The following is a 21,096-nucleotide window of genomic DNA, read 5'->3' as shown; positions in this document are numbered from 1 at the left end:
ATTGCTTCAGCCTTTACATTCATATTATAACTTAGAGACTTGATTTAACAAAAAAAGGCCAAAACCCAACTACCACCTCTCGCACAGCGGACAGCAACAATTCAAGAAAACTGAGGTTAGCACAGTTGGGATCCAACCGTCGAAGTTGGGGATGACGGAGGACGGCGCCGCTAGGGTTTCTTCCGATGAATCGCAAACGAGGCAAAGGTACTTCCCTTAATTGGTTGCAAGTTGTCGCTCTGTGTACAGTGGGTTTGGCTTCGTTCCGGTCTGTTCATTTTCGATCGGTTCGCCTGAGAGTATATGATACAAATTTGTGTTTCATGATCGAGAATCGCGTAATGATTGAAATTAGTTTAGCCCTCAATTGCGTGGGAGGCTAAAGAGTGGAACGTCCCTTATTTTTCCCCTTTCCCTTCCATTGGGTGCCTTGGCGCTCTACCATTTCTGATGATTGGGATTGGCTATTCCGTTCTTGGTGCGCGAGTAATTTGAATGATTGGTGTTGCTTGCAAATGCTCAATGTTTCCGCCGCGCCTTGCTGGGTGTTGCAGAAAGAAGAGAAAATGGGATCAGCCAGCGGAGTCTTTGGCCTCGATTGGGTCGGCATTGCCCGGTGTTCTTCCGTTGGCCAACATGGGATCTCTTACTGGGACTGCTGTTCCAATGGTGTCTCCAGTCGCTGCTGGACTTATGATGAATTCACTTCCGGCTAATGGCATTGCGGCGTCACATGCACTTCGGTCATCTGTACTGATGCAGCAGAGTCCTGCAGTGGTTTCCAAACTAAACCAAGTGAGCTGCTTTTTTGGAGTGTTTATTGAACAACTTAGTCCTAGACCTGTGATGCTAGAATGACACTTTCTGCAGTGCATGGACAATTATAATTACTGTTGTGCAGCTATGATCCTGGAAACCTTTTTTCCTGCTGAACTATTCTCTCCACTTCTTCCTTCTGTTCTTTTCCCCCATATTTTATTTTGGTGTCTATCTATAATACTTTCTTGTTTGTATCGACATGTTCTCTTTCTAGCAAAAAGTCCAAGAAGATTTGGTGATTGCTCGAGAAATTGTCATAAATGATGCTGAATCTGCTGTCCGGTACAAGCTCACAAAGCGTCAAACACAAGAAGAGGTAATAAGATTTAGTTTCTTTTCCATGCCTTATAATTTTGGCTTTCTTTCCATGGATCTTTATGAGTAATTCAAGATGTCTATCTGTCTTGCAGATTCAGAAGTGCACTGGAGCTGTGGTGACGACTAGGTATGCAGTTGACCGATAGAATTAAAAATGAAGTTAGGGCTAACTCCTACTTCTTTCTTAATTTTGGCATGGTGATTACTCTTTGCAGGGGAAAATACCGGCCGCCAAATGCCTTACCTGATGGTGGAAAGCCATTATATCTCCACATTTCTGCAGGCGCTAATGTAAGATGCATTCTTTTCTTTTCTTTTTTTGATTGCGTAGCAACATGTTTCTAGAGAATATAATTAAGTTTGTAGGACATTTAGTTGTTGGACACTTCAAGTTCCTGAGGTATCTCTTGCATGTTCAGAGATGAGATTGAGAGCTAAAAAGCGACCCCATCATTATCCAGTCAGGTTGAACTTGAACGATTGTTTTCCGCGACAGCAATTGTGATTGACTTAGGTTTTGGTTTTTCAAACTGCTCTTAGTGTTTAAGCATCCATTTCTTTGTGTCCACCATCAACTAGACATTCTTTGTGTGGTTCTGGGGCTTCTAGACCTAGAAGTATATCTTCACGAAACATCGTCCACAGATGTTGAAACTATTTATTTTATGAGGACATCAGTGTTCAATTTTTCTGGTTCTTTTAGGTGCATAGCAGGCTACTTCTACTATGACATGTGAGTAATGGCTCTTGATTTACACGATGGACATTTTCTCTTTTACTGGTTGGGAAAAATTTGCTCACCTGAATTCATGTGGTAGTGTAGTAGATCAGGGAGAGTTTCGTAGTCCTCTCCGGAAAATGTGAAAAAGTTCCATGAGAGAAATTTGGTTGTTATTGAATTATTACTCAACTACAATGAAGGAACACGTGCCAGGAGGAATTGTTGAACTTTATTGTGGCAGTGCTTGGTAAATCCGTAGCTTATCAAAATAAATAGCTTTTAGGTTTTGTATGTTTGTGTCCTATTGTTCACTTTTCTGCAAGTCTTTCTGTTTTTGCATGTTAAATTCTTCTTTGTGTTAACCAAAATTGACTCCTTACAGTTGAAAGAGACTGTTGAACGAATTATAGCTGTTGATCGTGCAGCAGCAGTGATTGAAGAGATGCTGAAACAGGGTCAAAATTCGCAGCCTGTCTCCTATTCTGACAAGGGAGTTAAGGTGGTTATCTATTGTATCGTCTCCTTGTTATATCCTGCTGCATTATTTGCATGATCCATGAATATATGAACTCTCTATCTTATTTAGATTTCTCAAGCTTTGAGCACATGCGTGAATTTGGGGTTTGATGCGGACCCATCATGGAACATTGCTTCCCGAATTCGTGGACCAAATGTGAGTCCAAATTATCTTTCCATTCCTGTCTAGCTTCTCTTTTTTGTCACTGCATTAAGTTGGCTTTGGAAGGAGTGTTTTGACATACAAATTGTATCAAAACACTTGAATTAACTTCATTCAAGTAGTCGTTGTTAGATGTTTATTCTATTTGAGCCTGAAAAAACTTTATTTTTCATGCTTAATCTCAACTTTCGCGCAGTACGAAATAAACTTGTCCTGAATAGATTGTTAGGATCCCGTAATCGTGCTAAGTTAGAGCTCCAAAAGTACCTTATACACATGTACACTATTATGAGCTCTTTTAGAAGGTTATAACATTTGGCTGTGGCTTCCTAACTTCCATGGGTCTTTGGTTTTAGCTATGGAAGTTGTAACTGTGATGATCATCGTTAGCAGGGAAATACAGGCAGGAAAGCCCAAGGGGAAAAAGCGAACAATTTTACAACTAAAAGGAGATTAAGTAAACTAAGGGTATAGAATAATGACAGTTGTGGATTCATGTTTAGGTGTGGTAAATGTTGACATCAATGTAGTAGCATTTTGACTGATATTGTTGCCTTTTCAGAGTATACCACCGTTCGACCAAAAAAAAAAAAAAATGTATACCACTGCATCGTCTTGTTGCTAATGTGCTTATATTGCTCTTTGCTTCAGTTTATTCCATTTTTATCTATTGATTTAGAGTTTACACTGAATATTATGATGATGAAAGATTCTAATGTCTGAAGCTTTCTCTGACTTCTCCATGCAAATGGGAGAGATTGTTTTTGTGCTGGTGGTGGTTCGTTTGTATGTGCAGGACCAATATATAAATCACATTATGAATGAAACAGGAGTAACTGTCTTATTAAGAGGGCGTGGTTCTGGAACTTCTGAGAGTTTGCATGGAGAAGGTAGCATCATCTACTATATGGGTCACTGATGATGATTGTGTTTTTGTCAGTGACACCCTTCCTGACTACTTGCAGAAAGACAGCAGCCATTGCATTTATTCTTGTCCAGTAACAACGCAAAGAGCCTTGAAAATGCAAAGAGTCTAGCTGAAAATCTTCTGGATACAATCAGTTTAGAATGCGGTGCCTCCAGGTAAAAAGGGGTCTGGTTATGCTGGAATTAGAGTATCCTGACATTCCTTCAGCTTGGATGTTCTACATATCAGAGAGTCAATGAGAGCATTTGTAACTTTTCTTGAGGTTGTTTGCCTTCTAAGAATCAATTGATTCGGAACGTTAGAGGATTTGTCAGTTGGTGACTTATGCTGTGTTTATTGGATAACTTTCACTTTATGGTCGTGTTGCTTATTAAAGTATTTTTGGCTGATTTTATTGCCATTCTTGGGCATGTGTCTTAGTAGTCGTCATGCTTATACTAAGTGCTGTATTTGATGATATGTTGTCTCACCAAATTGGAAAATCTTCATTGAATTTGCTTTGTCAGTGACCAATATTTGCTGCCAATTGGTGCTACCTTTTCTTTGCTTTATTTCTTCCAAATAATGAAAGAACTACTTACAAAAATTACTTTTCTTGTTGCTACACTCCATTTGTGTCCTACCATGTGTTATTTTAACTCTTCCTTTTCTTTTCTTTTCTTTTCTTTTTTATTAGACTGATGTAAATGAATATTCACTGTATTTTGCTTCCAAATGTGTTAGATATTCTCATTGACAAACATTAGTCAATTATAAAGTGCATTCCCAGTAGCTTTAAATTTCCCACCCTTTTTCTTCCGTGAGAATTATAGGTAGCCTTCTTCCTTTTTAACCTGAAAATACTAGAAATGTTAACTGGGTGTCACTCACAGAGAATTTTTTTTTCATGCTGCATGTTAGTTTAACCTTCGATCCATCCACCTCTCTTTCCTAAATAAAAAATCATTTTTTATCTATGGAACCAATTTCTTATTTCTGACACTTTGTTGCAAAATACAGTTTAATCGATCATGGTGACCATTTTGGTTCTAATTTTGCACAGGGTATCATCCTCTAAGGTGTATGGTGCTGTTCCACCTCCTCAGCAGTTGGTGGTGGGATCAAATAGTTCTGGAAGTGAGGTAACAGAAAGTACAAATCCAGCTGCTGGTTTGACATCTACTAGTGGCTTTACTACATCTCCACCCCTTTCGTCACCAATGGTCCCTGGGGTAAGTTCTGTTTTCACTCAAGGGGCAGTGTCAATGTCTGGGGGAGTGCTAGGTTGCTTTCAGGCTCAACCACACATGGTCCACCATTCCCAGCCTTCGGTAACTGGTGGAACGAGATACAGTGGATATGAAGGAATATATCCTCAAGCCACACCTTTGCAACAAGTTGCATTGGTTCTAAAACATTCAACTTCTGTCACATCTTCTGTCGCCTCTGCACCAGCATCAGCAAGTGTGATGTCTGAGCTGAGCACTAAGCCTGATTCTGAGAAAGAGAAAAGGCCTCCACAGAGGCGGAAGTTTCAGGAGTTGCCAGTTGGTAACACGGATCCAGCACCAAATTATCAGGTATGAGTGAATTCTTGAGACTGCTTTTTGCTGTGAAGATATTAGATGCCTTTTTATCGACTCTTACAGTGTCTTGAAAGTTCTAAACCAAATCACGTGGGAAAATGTGGGTAAAATCAGCTTGATGCGAATTAAATTGAATACAAAAACTGCGCTTAAACCATTATATAGTAGATAAGAGTCCTATTTGTGTGTAGTTATGAGGAAATTTTTTCACTTGATGTTTGTAAGCCTCTGACTTTGTTGCATGGATGGATGGTTTGAGCTGCCATGGGTAAGGAGGGTTCATACCATTGATAATGTTCTTACGCTTGTCATTACTCCTGTGCTTTTGCTTTTAACATTTATCTGCACAGGCTATTCCGCTGATGGTCATTAATCACTTTGAGATTATTTGCAGCCCTATGGGTTTTTGCTTACTGATCTTTTTTTTTTTTTCCCTGACTTTTAATGTTTGATATTCCAGGTATTTTCTCTGACCTTCTGTGAAGCTAACTGCCAGATACTGGACTCCTGTTGTAGGAACAGTGGATTTTATTTGTCATAGGTATTTACTTTTGGAGAGTTCAACGGACAGCTGCAAACCGATTCCCAGCCTGGAACTGATACCTCCTTTATTTGTTGCACCTTCTCATGAAATGCATTTCGTGTTTTGCTATGTTATTGATATTTTAGCTTCTGCAAGTCAATGACACTCGGTTTTGCACAGCTATGTAGAAAGGACTTTTTTTTTTTAACAAGCAATTAATCTGTTAAAGTGCTGGTTGAAAGTATTCTTCTTGCTTAACATAGAATAGCAGAGACGAGTTGATTAAAGAAATCACTCAGAGATCCTTCTGTATTTCTGTTCTTTTTTAGCTCATCTTTAAGCTGCGACATCTTGCTGGCTCTTGTACTGGATCAGGACCTCCCAAATTTATCCCCTTTTAAGTTGATCTTTGAAGGGAGAGCTATCTGTCACTGCGGAATAATGCTAGCCATGTAATTAAAGCTATAAATCTTGTATAAGCTGAGAGCACTGTTGGCTCTCTGCAGATTAGAATATGCAAGAGCAGCTGGCTATCACATTTTTCCTTAGGTTGCTATTCTAATTTATGGATTCTTTTTCCTTGGGTAAGTGCTTGTGTCGACACAGCTAGAGACTGAGCACAAATAGAGAATTTAGAGAGTACCTTTTGAAGGTTAGTTGTATTTGAGTAGCGCATGCAGCAGTAACACGAACAAATTAGGGATGAAGATCAGGGAACAGTGGCATAGAAGGTCGTTACTCTGTCCGAGCTAATGCTGCCATTTTTTCCTGCCTTTTCGCAGGAATCAGCATGTTTGAAGCTGAGCGAGCCAGAGTTAGACATGGGTTCAAGAAATATATCAACCATGCCACCTCCGAAGAAGTTTATACTGCCATCATCTAAAGCAATGCCACCGCCTCCACCAAAAAGCATGCCCCCACCCCCTCCAAAATTTACTGCACCTAAATCTAGTCTGGAAGTACATGATAAGGCCAGGAGTTTGGACAAAACAAGAGCTGCGATTATACCTGGTAGGCTACAAAATTAGTAGTTTCATCCTGAAACCTTGATTTGATTGCAGATTTCGATGGTGTTGCTGTCAGAAAGATAAAAAAGGATGAATTTGCTTATTGCTTCCCGCATGTTCAAGTTATTGACTTGTTATTTTCCATTTGGATTAGCTATACTTTGATTGAATCTGTCCCACGAGGTTTTTGTGTTATTGTCTGCAGATACTCTGGTCAAATTGATGGAATATGGGGATGAAGATGATGACCCCGACGAAAACAGCGAAGAATCACTCGGCAGCAATTCAACTGCAGTGACAACTCAAAAACCATTTTGGGCTGTGTGATTTGTCCGTCTTCAACAGTTAAATGGATGGATTCACCAGGTTGCTACTTCATGTGTATCCTGGATCGGCAAGTAGGTCGTGACAGAAGTTTTTTTTTTTTTTTTCCCAACTTGCTGTCAGGGAAACTGGAATGTTGCCATCATCTGACCCGAGTCAGGCTTTGATGATGCTGGTCGTTTTGGTGGCTGAGTTTCGGTGAAGCTAGAAATGCTTTTGTTAGTTTTCAGCCGGCATGGGATTGTTACGTGTACATTAGTTTTTGTGACTTGCTTGGCTCTTGGAATTGGGAATGTGGTTTCTTTAATTGTCATTCTGTATGCATATGATTTGGGGTCCTTTGTTCATCTTCATTGACTTGGTGTCACTGTCATGTATTTCGGAAGTCGTCGTCTACTTGGAACATTGGTTTGGGTGATGATGTTGAAAAGTTCATATGCGGCAAAGCTCGAGGGGATCTGCATTATCAAGTGACTAGCGCGATTCATTCATATGATAGACCGGTTGGCACTATGCGAGGGAGAGCTGAACCGTATGAAACAGCAGTCGCCGGATCTGAGATGAAGGTGACCTATTGCGAAATGTGCGACAACCATCACCCATCGATGACGATAATTTTAATTAATGCGTCTTGTTGTCATCTGAGTTTCATGCCACCGTTGTACAAGATGTTAGGATTCGGTTTACTTTGTGGAATAGTTTGAGGAATAAGAATAAAAGAAGGTTTACGGATGAAGTCTTCCATTTTGGAAATCACCACATTGAATAAGCAACCAACCCTCTTTTTCTCTCTGCTTGGTTTTTTCCCTCGTAAATAGCAAATAAAAGTTCATGACTTTGGGAGGGGCTTTCCTCTTAAGAAGGACTTGAAAAGCTGAAGAGCGGCTCTGGGCTTGAAAAGAGGGACTTCATGACCTGCTCCTCTCACCGTCGCAAATGTTAGCCCTTCATATACCTCCGTCCACCCCCCAACCTACATGACCACATCAGTACCCTAAATTGATCAGCCTCCATCAAACATTTCGCGCATGCAGTATTTCTCTTCGTTAGTAAAGGGAGACACCGACCTGTTTCTTGACGTACCAAGGGTACCACGGGATCTTGGTCGCCAGTTTGAGCTGTGCGAGCGAGTATCTTGTGGCTGTAACGGGTACCACCGAGTCCACGTCGCCGCTGCGATTATTTTCATTTTTCCATGGCAGGCAAAAGAAAATGTCAACCTTGAATTCTTACAAGGGAATGATTTGCGACTACGCGCCAATGGAGAAGAGATAAACCGGCCAACCTGAAGACCCACACTCGGAGGCCACCGGCAATCATCTCCCTGTAGATGGGCAGGATCGACACCTCGGTGTCGTTCCAATTCCGGTTCAACACTTCACTGCCAGCAAGAAACAGAACAACATACAGTCATGATTTCTCCATTTGGACTACGGAAAAATCGACGATCACTTCATTATACTTGCTTTGGCAAGAGAAGCAAAAACAGTTGCAATTCAAATTGAACCTGCAAGCAGTCCACTTGTAGGGAATCTTGGTGGTGTTGGCATGGAGTGCTCTCTGCACATCAGGCCTGTTGTAGTACGTCTCTGCATACTTCTCTGTACAGGGATCGTACCCAGATATCTGCCTCAAAATCTTTTTTTTTCCCCATACATAAAGGGGTAAAAAAAAAATCAACTTAATTTTAGACCTTAGGACAACAGAAAAAATATTAGGAATTCCAAATGACTTAGAAGGAAAAAAAATTCATCAATTTCTGCAATGTGCAGTTATAGTACTAGTAGTATTCCATCACGACAGGTATATGTAATAATGTTGGAACCGATACAGGCACGTGAATTGAGAAGGAATACAAACTTCATATGTCATTGCCCGTACACCAAGCATCCCCGCAACAACATACGCAAGTACCATGCTACATATACTAAGCACTCTGTTAAACATTGCCAATTAACACTTAGTTTACGATTTTGGGATAGTCCAAGAGTCTGAACATAAGAGACTCGGCTATTTGAAAGCCTATGAAACATAATGTAAGCCGCATGAACCGGTTAAATTCACGCCTTTGACCTGCGCAAGAGGCCCAAATCGGAATTATTCGCACGCAATTGTTGGGGTTTGACCATGAGGGCTCGCCAGAACTTGTTAAGCAAAATTAAGAATATTACAACTTATCAATCAACCACGATAATAAAATAACAGTAACAATTGTGCATGGCAAATGAAACAGCACGCAAACGAAGGGAAGGAGGGTACCTTGCCGTGGCGGGGGCGATGAGGGAGGCGGATGGACTGCCGCCTGGAGGCAGCAGAGCCTTCGGAGGAGTTGCAAGGGGGAGCGTAGATGTTGTATTGGTCGATGTTACCGAACTCCTGGTCCATGGCATACGAGTAGACCGACTCGCACTCGTTCGACTCCTTCTGCCGGCGGAAATCGCACGTGCTCATCAGCTGCTCGTAAGTCCGATCCGATATCATCGCGTGGCTCCACCAATACGTCACCGTCCCCATGTTGTCGTAGTAGTTGTCCGTCACTGCATTCCCTACCTGCATATTCTCTCAATTATATCCATTTTCCGAACATAGTGAACCTAGGCTTCTCCAAAGCAGAAAAACCACCTTTTTCCCATGAAACAGGAACTCAAAAAACATACATGTTTGATGATTAATGCGATTAGGAAAGTACCATAATGCCCCTGAGATTGATAATGGAGTGTTTGGGCTTCAAGTTATGGGCCATAATCTGGCGGGCCAGCTGAGGAACGTAATGGCCTGCGTAGCTCTCTCCCGTCAAGTACACCTCCCTCCCTTTGTACCTCGGAAATCTCTCCATCCATCTCACCAAGAACTCCAATGAATCCTCAGCTGCCCAGTGCATTTTACCCAGATAAAAATAAATAAATTTACACATTTACATATTAAGGAAATCATCGACTAATGAGAAACATCCAGAATTTCATTAAATGGAAAATCGAATCTCCATCGATTTGTACCGACATTTGTACCGACAAAAAGTGGTGTTGGATCGGCGCCGGAACCGGGTCAAATGTGGACCCGACAAGAAATTCTATGAAATCCACACATGGTAATATAAACGATGGCCTTGGGTCCTAATTTGGGATTGAGGTGAACCAGGATGCAAATGGGCCAACGCTTAAAAACCAGAGTCAAACGTTCCATTTTTGGACCACCTTCCCGGGGGCCCACAGTACATCATCACTGTCCCAGTACTGCCTAACCCGCTGCCCGCCAAAAAAATTCGGGTCCTACCCAAGTTCTACTCATCTCCCCTCCATCCGTCGCTTCCTCGAATGGTCAAACGGACCCATTAAGCCAAAATCATCATGCAAAAGACAACTCTACTAATTCAGATAATGCGCATTGCTTTCCTTAGCGAATTATCGAGCCGATTTAAATTAAGAACATGGGAAATGAACGGAGCGGTTGTGGCCCGTACCGGTGCAGCGGTCGCCGGTGTCCAGGAGATCGGAGGAGCGGTTGCTGTAGGAGAAGCCAACGCCCGCGGGAGTTTCCAAGAAGAGGAGGTTGGCCGCGGTGTTCCACGAGAACTTGTTGAGGTACAAGCCCGAGGCCGTCTTGTTTATCCGGAACGGACCGATCTCCTCGGAGGCACCGTATGCCACGGATGAGCAACCCGGACCTGCGTGATTGTCCCCACCACATCAATCACTTTTGCATAAAGCAAATCCAACTTCATAGTCTCTATCAAATCAAGGAAAATTGCAGAAACTATCTTGAAGTGTGCACCATGTATCAAAAACCTTCGTTTCATCCAATCTCATCTCCATCCGCGAGGAGGATCTATAAATGAGGGCATCCGGTTCGTCGGAGTCGAGCAGTAGCAGCTAACTGTTGTCCGGAATATTCTTGAGTAATTTAAAACTAGAAGTGTTTTGTACTTGTGAAACTACCGTGGATATGCACAAGAAAGAGCATTAGATAGCAAAGTGAAGTCTTTCTTTTCATCTCCTACTCCTAAGCGCTATCGACTTGTTGCCCTGGTTTTGACAGTTTATCTTCCTAACATTGTGATTCAATTTTCAGAATATCAATCTATTGAGATGATGCGTGCAATTGACACCTTAAAAATTCGATCTTTTTTGGGTTTTTTTTTTTCAAACTATTGTTCAAAAAGTGGCATGGGAACTGGGAAGTAGTGAGAAGATGAGAGATAGTGGAGTGAGTTTCAAGAGCAACATGTAGATTTGGAAATTGTGTAGCCGGAGAGGCATTGATGGTGCCATCAGAACACGCTGACCAAGCCCTGCTGCTGCTGCCCGAGAGAGAGAGAGAGCAATAAAAGCTGAGGCTGTTTGCGGTTGCTTTCAAGCATTGAATTCCTTCTGTGGGAGTCTCACTGCAGCTTCTGCCTTGCGTGAGACCAGTGTGAGAGAGAGAGAGAGAGAGTTCTCTCACTCCAGGTCATGGGTTTTCCATTTACATGAAAGGTATGTAGGTCATGACTCATGTATGGCTTGTTCAGCTTCGGTACATGTAAAGAAACCAGAAAAGGTTGAGGACATCATCAGTTTTGGCGGATGCACAGCACGTGAGACTCTTCTTTCTCTTTTCTTTTTCGACTTGCATGTTCATTCTTGTCTTTCCAAAGTCCTTGGTGTTCAAAAATTAGAAGAATTCTTGAGAAATGACGGAAAGGGGGAAACGGAAGATGCCTTCTCGGAGAGTCAAATGACATGCCAAAACATGGAGGACTCTCACTTCTTTTCATTCTTGTCTGGGTGGGTTTCATGGAGAAACTCGAGGAAGGAAGATGGAATCTCACCAGCTTAAAAGAAGTCACTCCCAGTTCCAGTCCCAGCTGACGACAGTATGAAGAGAGAAGGAAAGGAAGAGAAGAACCAACGATGCGACATGCAATCCAACAGTGAAGAGAGAGAGAGAGAGACCTCCGTTGAGCCAGACGACGAGAGGCTTCGAAGTGGGATCGGAGTATGCTTCGGTGAGCCAGTAGAAGAGGGCTCGACCGGCGGCCTCGTGGACGGCGACGTACCCGGAGAACTGCCGGAACGGGACTCTCGGTTGCCCTGGAAGAGACAATATGCGATCGGCTTCTTCTCCTTCTTTTGCTGCCGCCGACGACGCCGCCGCCGCTGCTTCCTGAACGTGGCCAGACGTAGCGTTTAGGCTCGAGATGAGGACCACGAGGACGGCCATGAACGCCATCATCATCATCCCCCTTCCGCTGTCCATAGCCATGATGGCCCTTTTTCGACCAAGAAGAGGCGGAGGCAGAGGCTCAAACCGCTACAAGTTCGGGCACGTTCGTGTTCTTGATACTGTTCGATGCGTGCGTGCGAGAGAGAGAGAATAAATGATATCAACCACCGCTCGGACGATGAACGGAGGACGTGTGACTGACATATATAGGGTCACTGCTTCAGACATTTTTCTATACGTATTTATAGTTCAGACGTCGTTTTTTTTTTTTTTTTTGGGTCGATCTTACAGCAATCGAACTTGTCCTGATGGACCTCAGTTGGGTCCAAAAATTTTGTAATTTGTATCTAAAATTCGCCTAAAATAAATTGGAATTTGGCGAGCCACACAGGAACGAAATTTGCTTGGACAACACCCTTTTTTTCGCACTTCGAGTGGCTGGGCCTTGGCTTGGATTGGCATGGCGGGTCCCCAAAATCCATTATTGCCTCTGCGGATAATGCTTGTGGCATACATGCTTCACAACATGTTTTTCTCGATCTGTCTATATGAATTTGGTACATCTAGTAAGATTCCAACAGCAGAGACGAACTATTTTATGGTAAACATAGTACTCTGGACCAGACGTTCGCGTAGATGTTAAATGCACCACTATTCCCCTAGGCCGAAAGTTATGGGCGTGTCTAGTTGCCTACGTAATGGTGCGTCAATTGTGGTTCCGATTCCGATCCCTTTCTGGGCATTAATGCATATCCGAACGCTCTAGAAAATCTTCAAGCTATTTACTCTTCATAAATGGAGCATAGCGAAGCCCGATACTTATTACCATTAAATTCACTAATAATAGAAATATCTATCACGTAAAATTTGGCAAGTCCATGTTTAGTACATCTAGGTTTTCTCTTTCAATAAAACTATTTGGATGACTCTAACTTAGCCCTAGCAAATAATCATCAACTGCACCGTAAAAACTTGAATCACCTTGTATTCACGTGGAATCGTTTGTTTCAAATTCTTTCTAACAAAAAGTCACTTATTGACTTTCTCATCGAATTGTAAGACATCATTTAAATTTCAAATATTTGTAAACTACATGTGATTACATCGATCCATCGGTGTTTGGCACATTTCGAAAGATGTTGGGGTCTTTCTTGTTCATTCAAAGTCAAATTTGCCGGAATTGTAAAAATAGAATATACCATGTATTATAGACAAATTTATATATATGAATAATTCATTTGGAAATACAAAAGTAACTTCAAAATATAAAAAATATAATTTATAAAAAAAAAAAATTTCTTCTATCCTTTTCTCCGGTTCTTCCTCTTGAAGGGGTGGGGGAGGAAAGACAAGCTAAACCATCCCAATTGGACAGACTTTGACCACCTTTATTTTCTGATTGGCTTAAACAAGATCATAATTGCCTTCTGGAATTTTCAGGGGTGTTGGGACCAATGTTGGTGATGCAAAATGGTCAGGTCACGTCATACAGTGTTCCATTTTGGAAAATGCTGTCACACTTGATTTGGCTTGGCTTCTTAATAATGGAGAAGGGCCAAAATAAAATAAAATAACAATGATAAAAAGAATATGCTTAGCTCGAAGAAAACAATTGAACAGCATGTTCTTTTGATAATTAATTGACCAATGACAGACTTATGGAAATTGCTGAATAAAATTAGTATATGAAGCAATGTGGATATTTAGGCGCACGATGATAACAATTCTCTTCTTGGGCTCTATTTCTTGTCAGAAATATATTTTTCTGACGAGTTTCTGAGTAAAGACAAGTATTTGATAACGACACAAGAATTTTATTCCGGAAATAGAAATTTATTTAATAACAACATAAAATCTTTAAAGTTGTCACCCGCCGGGCCTCGGTTAGCGTCCGGCGACCGATGGCTGGCGGATGGTGAAGCGAAGGCGAACGGGAGCTAAGGATTGGTGGCGAGTGACCGGATATTGACAACCTACGAATGGCGTAAGGCAAACAACTCACAATAATAGGGACGCGAGAGATGTGACTGGGGAATGGAGACCTGTGGATGGCGACCGGTGGCAAGGAAGCAAGAAAGAGGAAGATGTTCTCAAGAGAGAGGAAGTGAGCAATGAGAAAATTTTTTACTTCTATTTATATTCTAAACCTATTCATAGGCCAAAAATTTGTCCTGAAAATAGGAAAATGAAATTGTGTTACCAAACGGATTTCTGTTCCAAACTTATTCACTGGAACATTTAAAAAAAAAAAATAGAACTGCATACTTGCTCTCGATAGATCGTATTTAACATTAAGTAAAAATCTCCTACATAAATAGTTGGGTTGCAAATGGCATGTGCAATCAAGGATGCATTGCTTGCCAAATTTACTTCGCTTTAATTGATTTTGATAAGGGACATGAGTTCACTTGATATAATTTCGTTAGCTAAAATCATAATTTAGCTCATTAAATCTCTAAGAACACTCAAATCTCATATGCCCGATGTGCAACAAAGAAGATATGTACATGCAATGTTTTCCCTAAACAAACTAAAATCAATCTACAAGATATCGTTGCATCAACATATTTTATGATTATGTGTAGCACCAATAGTTTTGCGAACCTAGGTTTAATCTATAGCACCTAATGTTTTTACAAACCTAAGGTCAATCGATAGCATCACAGGTTGCTAAAATCTTCTGTACTCTAGATAATCTACTAAGGGGATACGTTGTTTAATGTACTTCCAAATTTGCCATTGATCTACTTAGGTCAACCATGAACCTATATCCTACGCAATAGGGGAAGATGTATAATCACCTAGGTCAATGCAAACTATTGGTCGGTTTTGCACGAAGTCTAGTGTCCTTTTTAGTTCAAGGGTTCGATTATGACAATAAAAGATTAACGTTAAAATTCATTAATTTCCTTTTACTTTTCTAGTTCATATACATCTTGATTAGTGGTTGAACGAAATGGGCCAAAATCACTATTTGTCATATGGATGGGCATGCCATGGGATATGGCCCAAATGGGTAAATTCATGCCTCCTACGGGGCTAATTTTGCCCTACAAAATTAGACTGGTGTTAGCGTTAACTTGCCTCATATCGCTCCTCTGCCTCGTGTACATTTCTCAAAAGGAATATCTTTCTTCTTTTTTGTCAAAATGAAACCCAATTTCGGGGTAATTCTTTTTTTTTTTTTTTCTATATGAGTTCTCGCCACCCAACCCGCAGCCATGTTTGACTCTCTAGGGCAATGGACCACTTTGACATTAGTGAAATTAGCAAGCAAGTTTTTACAACTAAAGATTGGAGAGTGGGCTGCCCCAGGATAAGATCGGATGGGCTATGTACCGCTTCAATTGGGGCCTCACAATCAGAATGAACCATGGTGTCTTCTTCACAGGGAGACAGAGAGAATCTTTCGTGCTTATGAAGTCTTCATCAGTAGGAGAGAGGGTACAATTGAGAGCTTCCTCCATGGCTAGAGCTTCGATCACCAAAGCCGATGCCGCCGCAACCGATTTCGCACCCCCTCAAAAGGAATATCTTACGGGTAGCTTAATTAAAAGTGATTTCTGAACATGCAGATCATTATGGAATATAATCTATTATAATGAATTACCCAGGCAGTTTAAAATTGAAGTAAAAATAACACATATATACACATTTTTGAGTAATAGAGAAAATTGCATCGATAGTATTGAACGCTTTGCTGAATGAGGAATCAAGTCCTAGATGTTTTTTGATCCAGTGAAATTAAGTATGCCTTAGGTACAGGTGACAAAATTCTTTTGTCACAACCATTTGCCGCATTTACTTCATCACATTTTGGCTAAGGTGGTAATATAATCCTTCCAGAAGGTATGATTTCGCGTGATGCGATATGATTAAAATCTTTTGGAACGAAAAATTCTGGTATTAACATCTTTTAGATAGTAAGAGAGATAATTCATTCCTTTTTCATTGACGTTAAAAAAAAAAAGGAATTTATGGCTACATTTGCTTTGAGTGTTGATGAAATAAAAAAATAATAATGAAATTTCGCGTGATACGATATGATTAAAATCTTTCATGTAGTCAGATATCTAACGCCTTTACGCATATCCGATTTTTCAATCACAAAGTCCTGTGGGCAACATCTCCTATCATTGCTTTTTTCCAATAGGGGAATTATACAAAACGCCTCCCGCAATTTCACGATTATGCACATATTCATCTTTAATCGTTGCCTATTTTTCCGTTTGTAACGGGGGGTACCAAAAAAACAAAATTCGAATTTTTAAGGGTTAAATTGTAATTCATTTTGATTTTTAGTCAAATTACCCTTTTGCTTCCGAATGCGCTAAAACAAATTCAATACTAAATATGTACATAAAGATAAAAAACGTAATGCTCTTTAGGAAAAAATGAAAAAAAAATTAATATTGTTTTCATTTTTTATCTGATTATAATTAGCCTTTTTAGCTCCAAAATATTAATTTTTGTTTCACATATTATAATTTAAAATCCACCCCACCTTTCACATTTTTTTCGCCATAGTCGCCGAAATTATTTCATTCATTTAAGTTGTGTAAATTATTTCACTAATTGAAAAAATGGCTTGACTTTTTTCTTTAATCAGTCTGCTTTCAAAGTTTTTTAGTTTTTTTTTTTTGGTCGAATCATAGTTTTTAGTTTGGATCAATTGTATTGTATATTGCCGAAAACTATAAGTGTATAACTATGCCATGCCAATAGCCACGATCTTCTTAAACGACTAGCTAATGAAGTATATATGAAAACTAAAATAACCACTTTACGCATTTCAACATTTATAAATAAAGTTTGGAATAAATTTCAAATGTTTTTGTTACGAGTTAGCAATATCATCTTCATCATGTTCTATTTATAGTGATCACAGCATCTTTTGATTTTTGGAATTTGATTTATAAATTTTAATTTGTTTTTCTATATTTGAGGCAAAAAGATAGATATGACCGAAAAAATGAAATAAAGTTGTAAATTTTCCCTTGGAAAATCGCATATTAGGCATATGCAAACGAGAAAATAAAGCAAAAAATGGCAGGCATATGCAAACGGGAAAATAAAGCGAAAGATGACGGCCGTAATAAAATGAATTCGGTATCGTGTATGAGAACTGAATGTTAATTACCACATTTAAAAGTGTATAGGACTTGTTTTTAAGTTATTAATCAAGAATTCTAACTTCAACTAAGATTAAAGGCATGGTGATAAAAAAAAAAAAGGGAAAAATGACATAAATGGTCCATAAATTTTGATTCAATATGTAATGTGGTTCTTGAACTTTAGCCTAATGTACAATATGATTTTAGAACTTTTAATTTGTTCAATTACATTCATGAAATTTTGTTACATGATGTTCAATTTAGTTTTTATGTTATGCGAAAATGTTTGATGTTATTCTTGATCTTACATTGATCGAAGGACTATATTAAATATTTTTTTTATAATTTATGAACTATATTGAACATATACCAAAATTTTAGATGCCATATTAAATAAATTAAAATTTCACGAATCAAATTACATATCGAGTTAAAGTTAAAGTTTAGAGATCATTTATGTTGTTATTAAAAAAAATTATCATGAAGGGCCTTGAGCGTTGTTTTTCCTTAACAAGAAAAAGAAAAGAAGAAATAGGAAAAGAATCCCTCCATTGTCATTTTGGCCTAGCATTGTAATAAAGACCAGCACAAATCTCTCTCCGACAACTCTCCGACCGAGGCTTGGTAAGACTTTCTGGATTCAGAGGTTTAACCAAGAGGGTTCTTCGCACCTCCATTTGAAGACAGGGCTCGTGAGCTTCTTCTGCATATGCTGGATCTTTTTTATGAAGTCTCCCCGAGTCAATTCTAGACCTTGATGCCCCATTTCTTCTGCTGGTGGCTGTTGGAGTTCAGTCAGTGAACAATTTGCGGATGCAGATTGCAGGGTTCTGAAGAGTTCGAAGGTGAGCACTGGTTGACTTGCTTCTTTCTCGAGCTCCTTCAAGCTCGCTTCGGGGCGGAGTGCGGGGAACATTAGGGTTTGCGTCGTTACGTTGTTGGTTCCGTTGATTCCTGCTTTGGTTTATAGCATAGATTAAGGCACGATTTGAGCTTGCCTTGTGTTGTTGCTGGTGTGCGTAGATTGAGGTTTTGGTTCGTAGGAGCCTCAAGGACCGAGGTTAGTTTGACTTGATTCAGTTGCGGGGTAAATAAAGAGAAAAAAGAAAAGAAAAGAGATCTATGGAGATTATGCGTGTATATGGAGGCCTATTTTCCACTTATAAATCTTTTCTCGTTGACTTTCTCAACGTTTTTCTTGAGGGTTTTTGACAGAATTGTGCTTGGACCGCGAATTAACTGAACCTGTTGATTTTCTTGCTCTGTCTGAATATCACTTTTAAGGAGATGGAATTCCGAAGTTTGTTCCTGACTTTGTTATCATTCAAGCAGGTTAATAATTGCAATTCTAGCAAACAATGCGGATAATGGGTTGTTGCTGCTTTAGTTGAAGTGATATGAGGTATTGAATATGAGTGATGGGGGTCGGGAGAACAGAAGGGAACATGAGAAATCAAGCGGTCACAGAAAATCCGGGGTTGATAATTTTGCGAGGGCCATTGCGAAGATTGCTGTTGCGCAAGTGTGTGAAACTGAAGGGTTTCAGGCTTTTCAGCAGTCGGCCCTCGAGACATTCTCTGATGTAGCAGTTAGATACATACGTGATGTAGGAAAGACAGCACTCTTGTATACTAATTTGGCAGGTAGAACAGAGGTTAATGTTTTTGATGTTATCCAAGGACTAGAAGATTTAAGTATGGGGCTTGGTTTTGTGGGTGCTTCGGATATCGATCACTGCCTAGTGCAGTCAGGTGTAGTACGTGAACTTTTGCAGTATGTGGGTGATTCTGAAGAGTTACCATTTGCCTATGCTCTTCCTCAGTTACCTATCTTTAGAGATAGAAAGCAGACTCCAAGTTTCTTGCAAGCTGGAGTGGAGCCTCCTCATGAACATATTCCATCTTGGTTGCCTCCATTTCCTGATATCCAAGATCATGTTCAGTTGCCAATGCAGGAGAACGGCGCGAAGGATCCTCAACTTGTAGAAGTTGAACATGCAAAAGACGACATAAAGCCTGAGCAGCAGTCTTCATTGAGTGTGCAGCCATTGCATTCTGCTGGGGGATTAGCAGGTCCTCCCCTGGTTGCTGAGAGGAATGCTGCCAATCTGAAAGAAGCAGCAGTAACTAATCCATATCTCGCTGCACCTCTGTATTTTGGTGAGAAAGAAGTATCTCCGGCTGTTCTTCCTACCAAGCTTTCCAGTGAAGCAGCAGTTGGTGATCATGTGGGACAAAAGCAGGTAATGGATGGTAAAATATCTGCACTGGAAGCATTTGTCCCAGGCATTGAATCAATAAAGAGCGGGTTGAATGATTCTGATGAGGGTCAAATGAAGGTCTTTCCAAGCCAAAGACCGCCTGTGCAGTTCAAGATTAGGATCGGCAAGAGGTCCTTTAATGCAAACCCAAACTCGAGCTTTGAGCATGAGGGTATTATTTGGGGCTCCCCTCAGCATGGGAATAGTTACTCTGATGATGACAAGAAAAAAAGGTTTGAGAAAGTTGTAGAGGATTCCGTGGAAAATGCACGTGATCCAGCTTAGTTGTACATTGTGCTTGTTCAGTTAGACTTTCAACATTTCTGAGAATCTAGCGGGAGAGCTTTGTTTTGCATTTTAGTTAATGCTTAGTGAATTCTGTGTGACATATTACCTGATACTGATTATGTTGACGTGCTAAAAGGTAGATTGTATAACAAGTAAATGCGCTATGATACCAGTTGAGCAATTAGCTGTTGTCAGCCAATGATTCTTTCCAAATAAAAATTCTTGCTTTCAGATGGATGGTTTTACTGCCAGTAAATCTACTTATGCACAGGAATATTGCGTCAGATGTTGCTTTACCTATGTTTGTTGAGTCTTTGGTTTTATTTTTTTTATACTCTGCCCGCTATAGTTTGATTGCTCTCAGATTTTGTCAGATTGCTTCTGGTGGTACCGTTTCTGTGTTACTCAGATACAAATGTTCATGAAGAATTTGATGATGCACTGGGGCTTTTGATAACATCAAACGTAATGCTGTTGGGATGGATTGGCTAGAGGAAATAGTTTGAAATTATCTTTGTATAGCCGATGTTTAGTTTTTACTAAGAAGTGATATGGCCCAAAAAAAAAAAAATATTGATTTCTTTACACGGTTGAAAAAATTAGAATTTTGAAATGTCGAAGTTGTCTCCTAGATAGGTTGTTGTATAATAATATTAAACGGAAAAAGAGGATACTCTTGCATAGACTACTACACTCGTGTGAGTATTTTTGTGATATTTGATGGGAAGAATGTTATGATGTCCATTACGTGGTTTGAGCCGTGGAATGACAATTCACTCAATTTGGCGGGGTGACCATTTGGGCGTTCCACCCATTTCTTTTCGCGTTTGTGACGAGAGCTGCAAGTGGAAAGATCGTGGGCAAGAGTTCAGGAATTGCACAAAACTGGAGTTGGTCAAAACAAAAGTATCTTGTAAACCAACAACATAAAAAAAAAACAAATCTTCGGCCAGGCAAGCTCGGATTGAACCTCAACTAACGAGAATGGCCAACGGTTCTTCCTTAGAGGAGAACGGTACCGCGCATGCATGATTGATAGGGCATTGCAAGGAAAGAGTAGTGCGAATACAACTGTTTAAAATCTGACGTCTCTGGTGGAGAATGCCAGATAAGGGGCCGGGGTTCTGAATTCATCGGCAAATAAGTCGAATTACTTCTCTGGTTCCATCTCGTATCAATCCACCTCTAACTGCTCCATTTCCATTTCCATTTTCCATAAACAGGCCCGGGACACCCCGACATAATTCCTATGAATTTCAAATACTATTCAAGATCCTCTGTTATAGATTATCTAACAAAATCAGACTATTCCACAAATTCTGTTCAGTCAGTCATGAAAAACACGTCT

At 40.2% G+C, this 21,096-nt stretch overlaps 3 protein-coding genes across 6 annotated transcripts; 2 read left to right on the top strand and 1 right to left on the bottom strand.

Annotated features, from left to right (window-relative positions):
- The first annotated feature begins 51 nt into the window (after positions 1-51).
- LOC115752874 (protein RIK) lies at positions 52-7,302 on the top strand. Of its 3 annotated transcripts, XM_030691272.2 has the most exons (13): positions 52-207; positions 555-795; positions 1,034-1,135; positions 1,230-1,264; positions 1,353-1,428; positions 2,241-2,357; positions 2,445-2,531; positions 3,334-3,427; positions 3,503-3,620; positions 4,508-5,024; positions 6,336-6,564; positions 6,766-6,926; positions 7,008-7,302. In XM_030691272.2, the coding sequence occupies exons 1-12, from the start codon at positions 152-154 to the stop codon at positions 6,885-6,887; spliced, it is 1,794 nt and encodes a 597-aa protein (XP_030547132.1). In that variant the 5' UTR covers positions 52-151; the 3' UTR covers positions 6,888-6,926; positions 7,008-7,302. The 3 variants fall into 3 exon arrangements, with proteins under 3 accessions (XP_030547132.1, XP_048139834.1, XP_030547133.1); XM_048283877.1 differs by having other exon boundaries at positions 6,766-7,302; XM_030691273.2 differs by lacking the exons at positions 6,766-6,926; positions 7,008-7,302 and having other exon boundaries at positions 5,491-6,515.
- A 370-nt stretch (positions 7,303-7,672) lies between these two features.
- LOC115752875 (serine carboxypeptidase-like 25) lies at positions 7,673-12,252 on the bottom strand. Its single transcript, XM_030691274.2, has 8 exons — positions 11,816-12,252; positions 10,345-10,548; positions 9,574-9,752; positions 9,144-9,434; positions 8,392-8,522; positions 8,170-8,265; positions 7,952-8,057; positions 7,673-7,857 (listed from the first exon to the last, which is right to left on the bottom strand). The coding sequence occupies exons 1-8, from the start codon at positions 12,123-12,125 to the stop codon at positions 7,714-7,716; spliced, it is 1,461 nt and encodes a 486-aa protein (XP_030547134.2). The 5' UTR covers positions 12,126-12,252; the 3' UTR covers positions 7,673-7,713.
- Positions 12,253-17,755: 5,503 nt separating this feature from the next.
- LOC115752888 (transcription initiation factor TFIID subunit 8) lies at positions 17,756-20,688 on the top strand. 2 transcript variants are annotated; one of them, XM_048283896.1, is made up of 3 exons: positions 17,756-18,045; positions 18,533-19,632; positions 20,123-20,688. In XM_048283896.1, the coding sequence occupies exons 2-3, from the start codon at positions 18,612-18,614 to the stop codon at positions 20,200-20,202; spliced, it is 1,101 nt and encodes a 366-aa protein (XP_048139853.1). In that variant the 5' UTR covers positions 17,756-18,045; positions 18,533-18,611; the 3' UTR covers positions 20,203-20,688. The 2 variants fall into 2 exon arrangements, with proteins under 2 accessions (XP_048139853.1, XP_048139852.1); XM_048283895.1 differs by having other exon boundaries at positions 20,113-20,688.
- The last annotated feature ends 408 nt before the right edge of the window (positions 20,689-21,096 follow it).

This window comes from Rhodamnia argentea, chromosome 8 (genome assembly GCF_020921035.1).
Source record: "Rhodamnia argentea isolate NSW1041297 chromosome 8, ASM2092103v1, whole genome shotgun sequence".
NCBI classification, from domain to species: Eukaryota; Viridiplantae; Streptophyta; class Magnoliopsida; order Myrtales; family Myrtaceae; genus Rhodamnia; species Rhodamnia argentea.
Note: the sequence above shows the minus strand (reverse complement) of the source record. Positions and strands in the feature narration are given on the sequence as shown.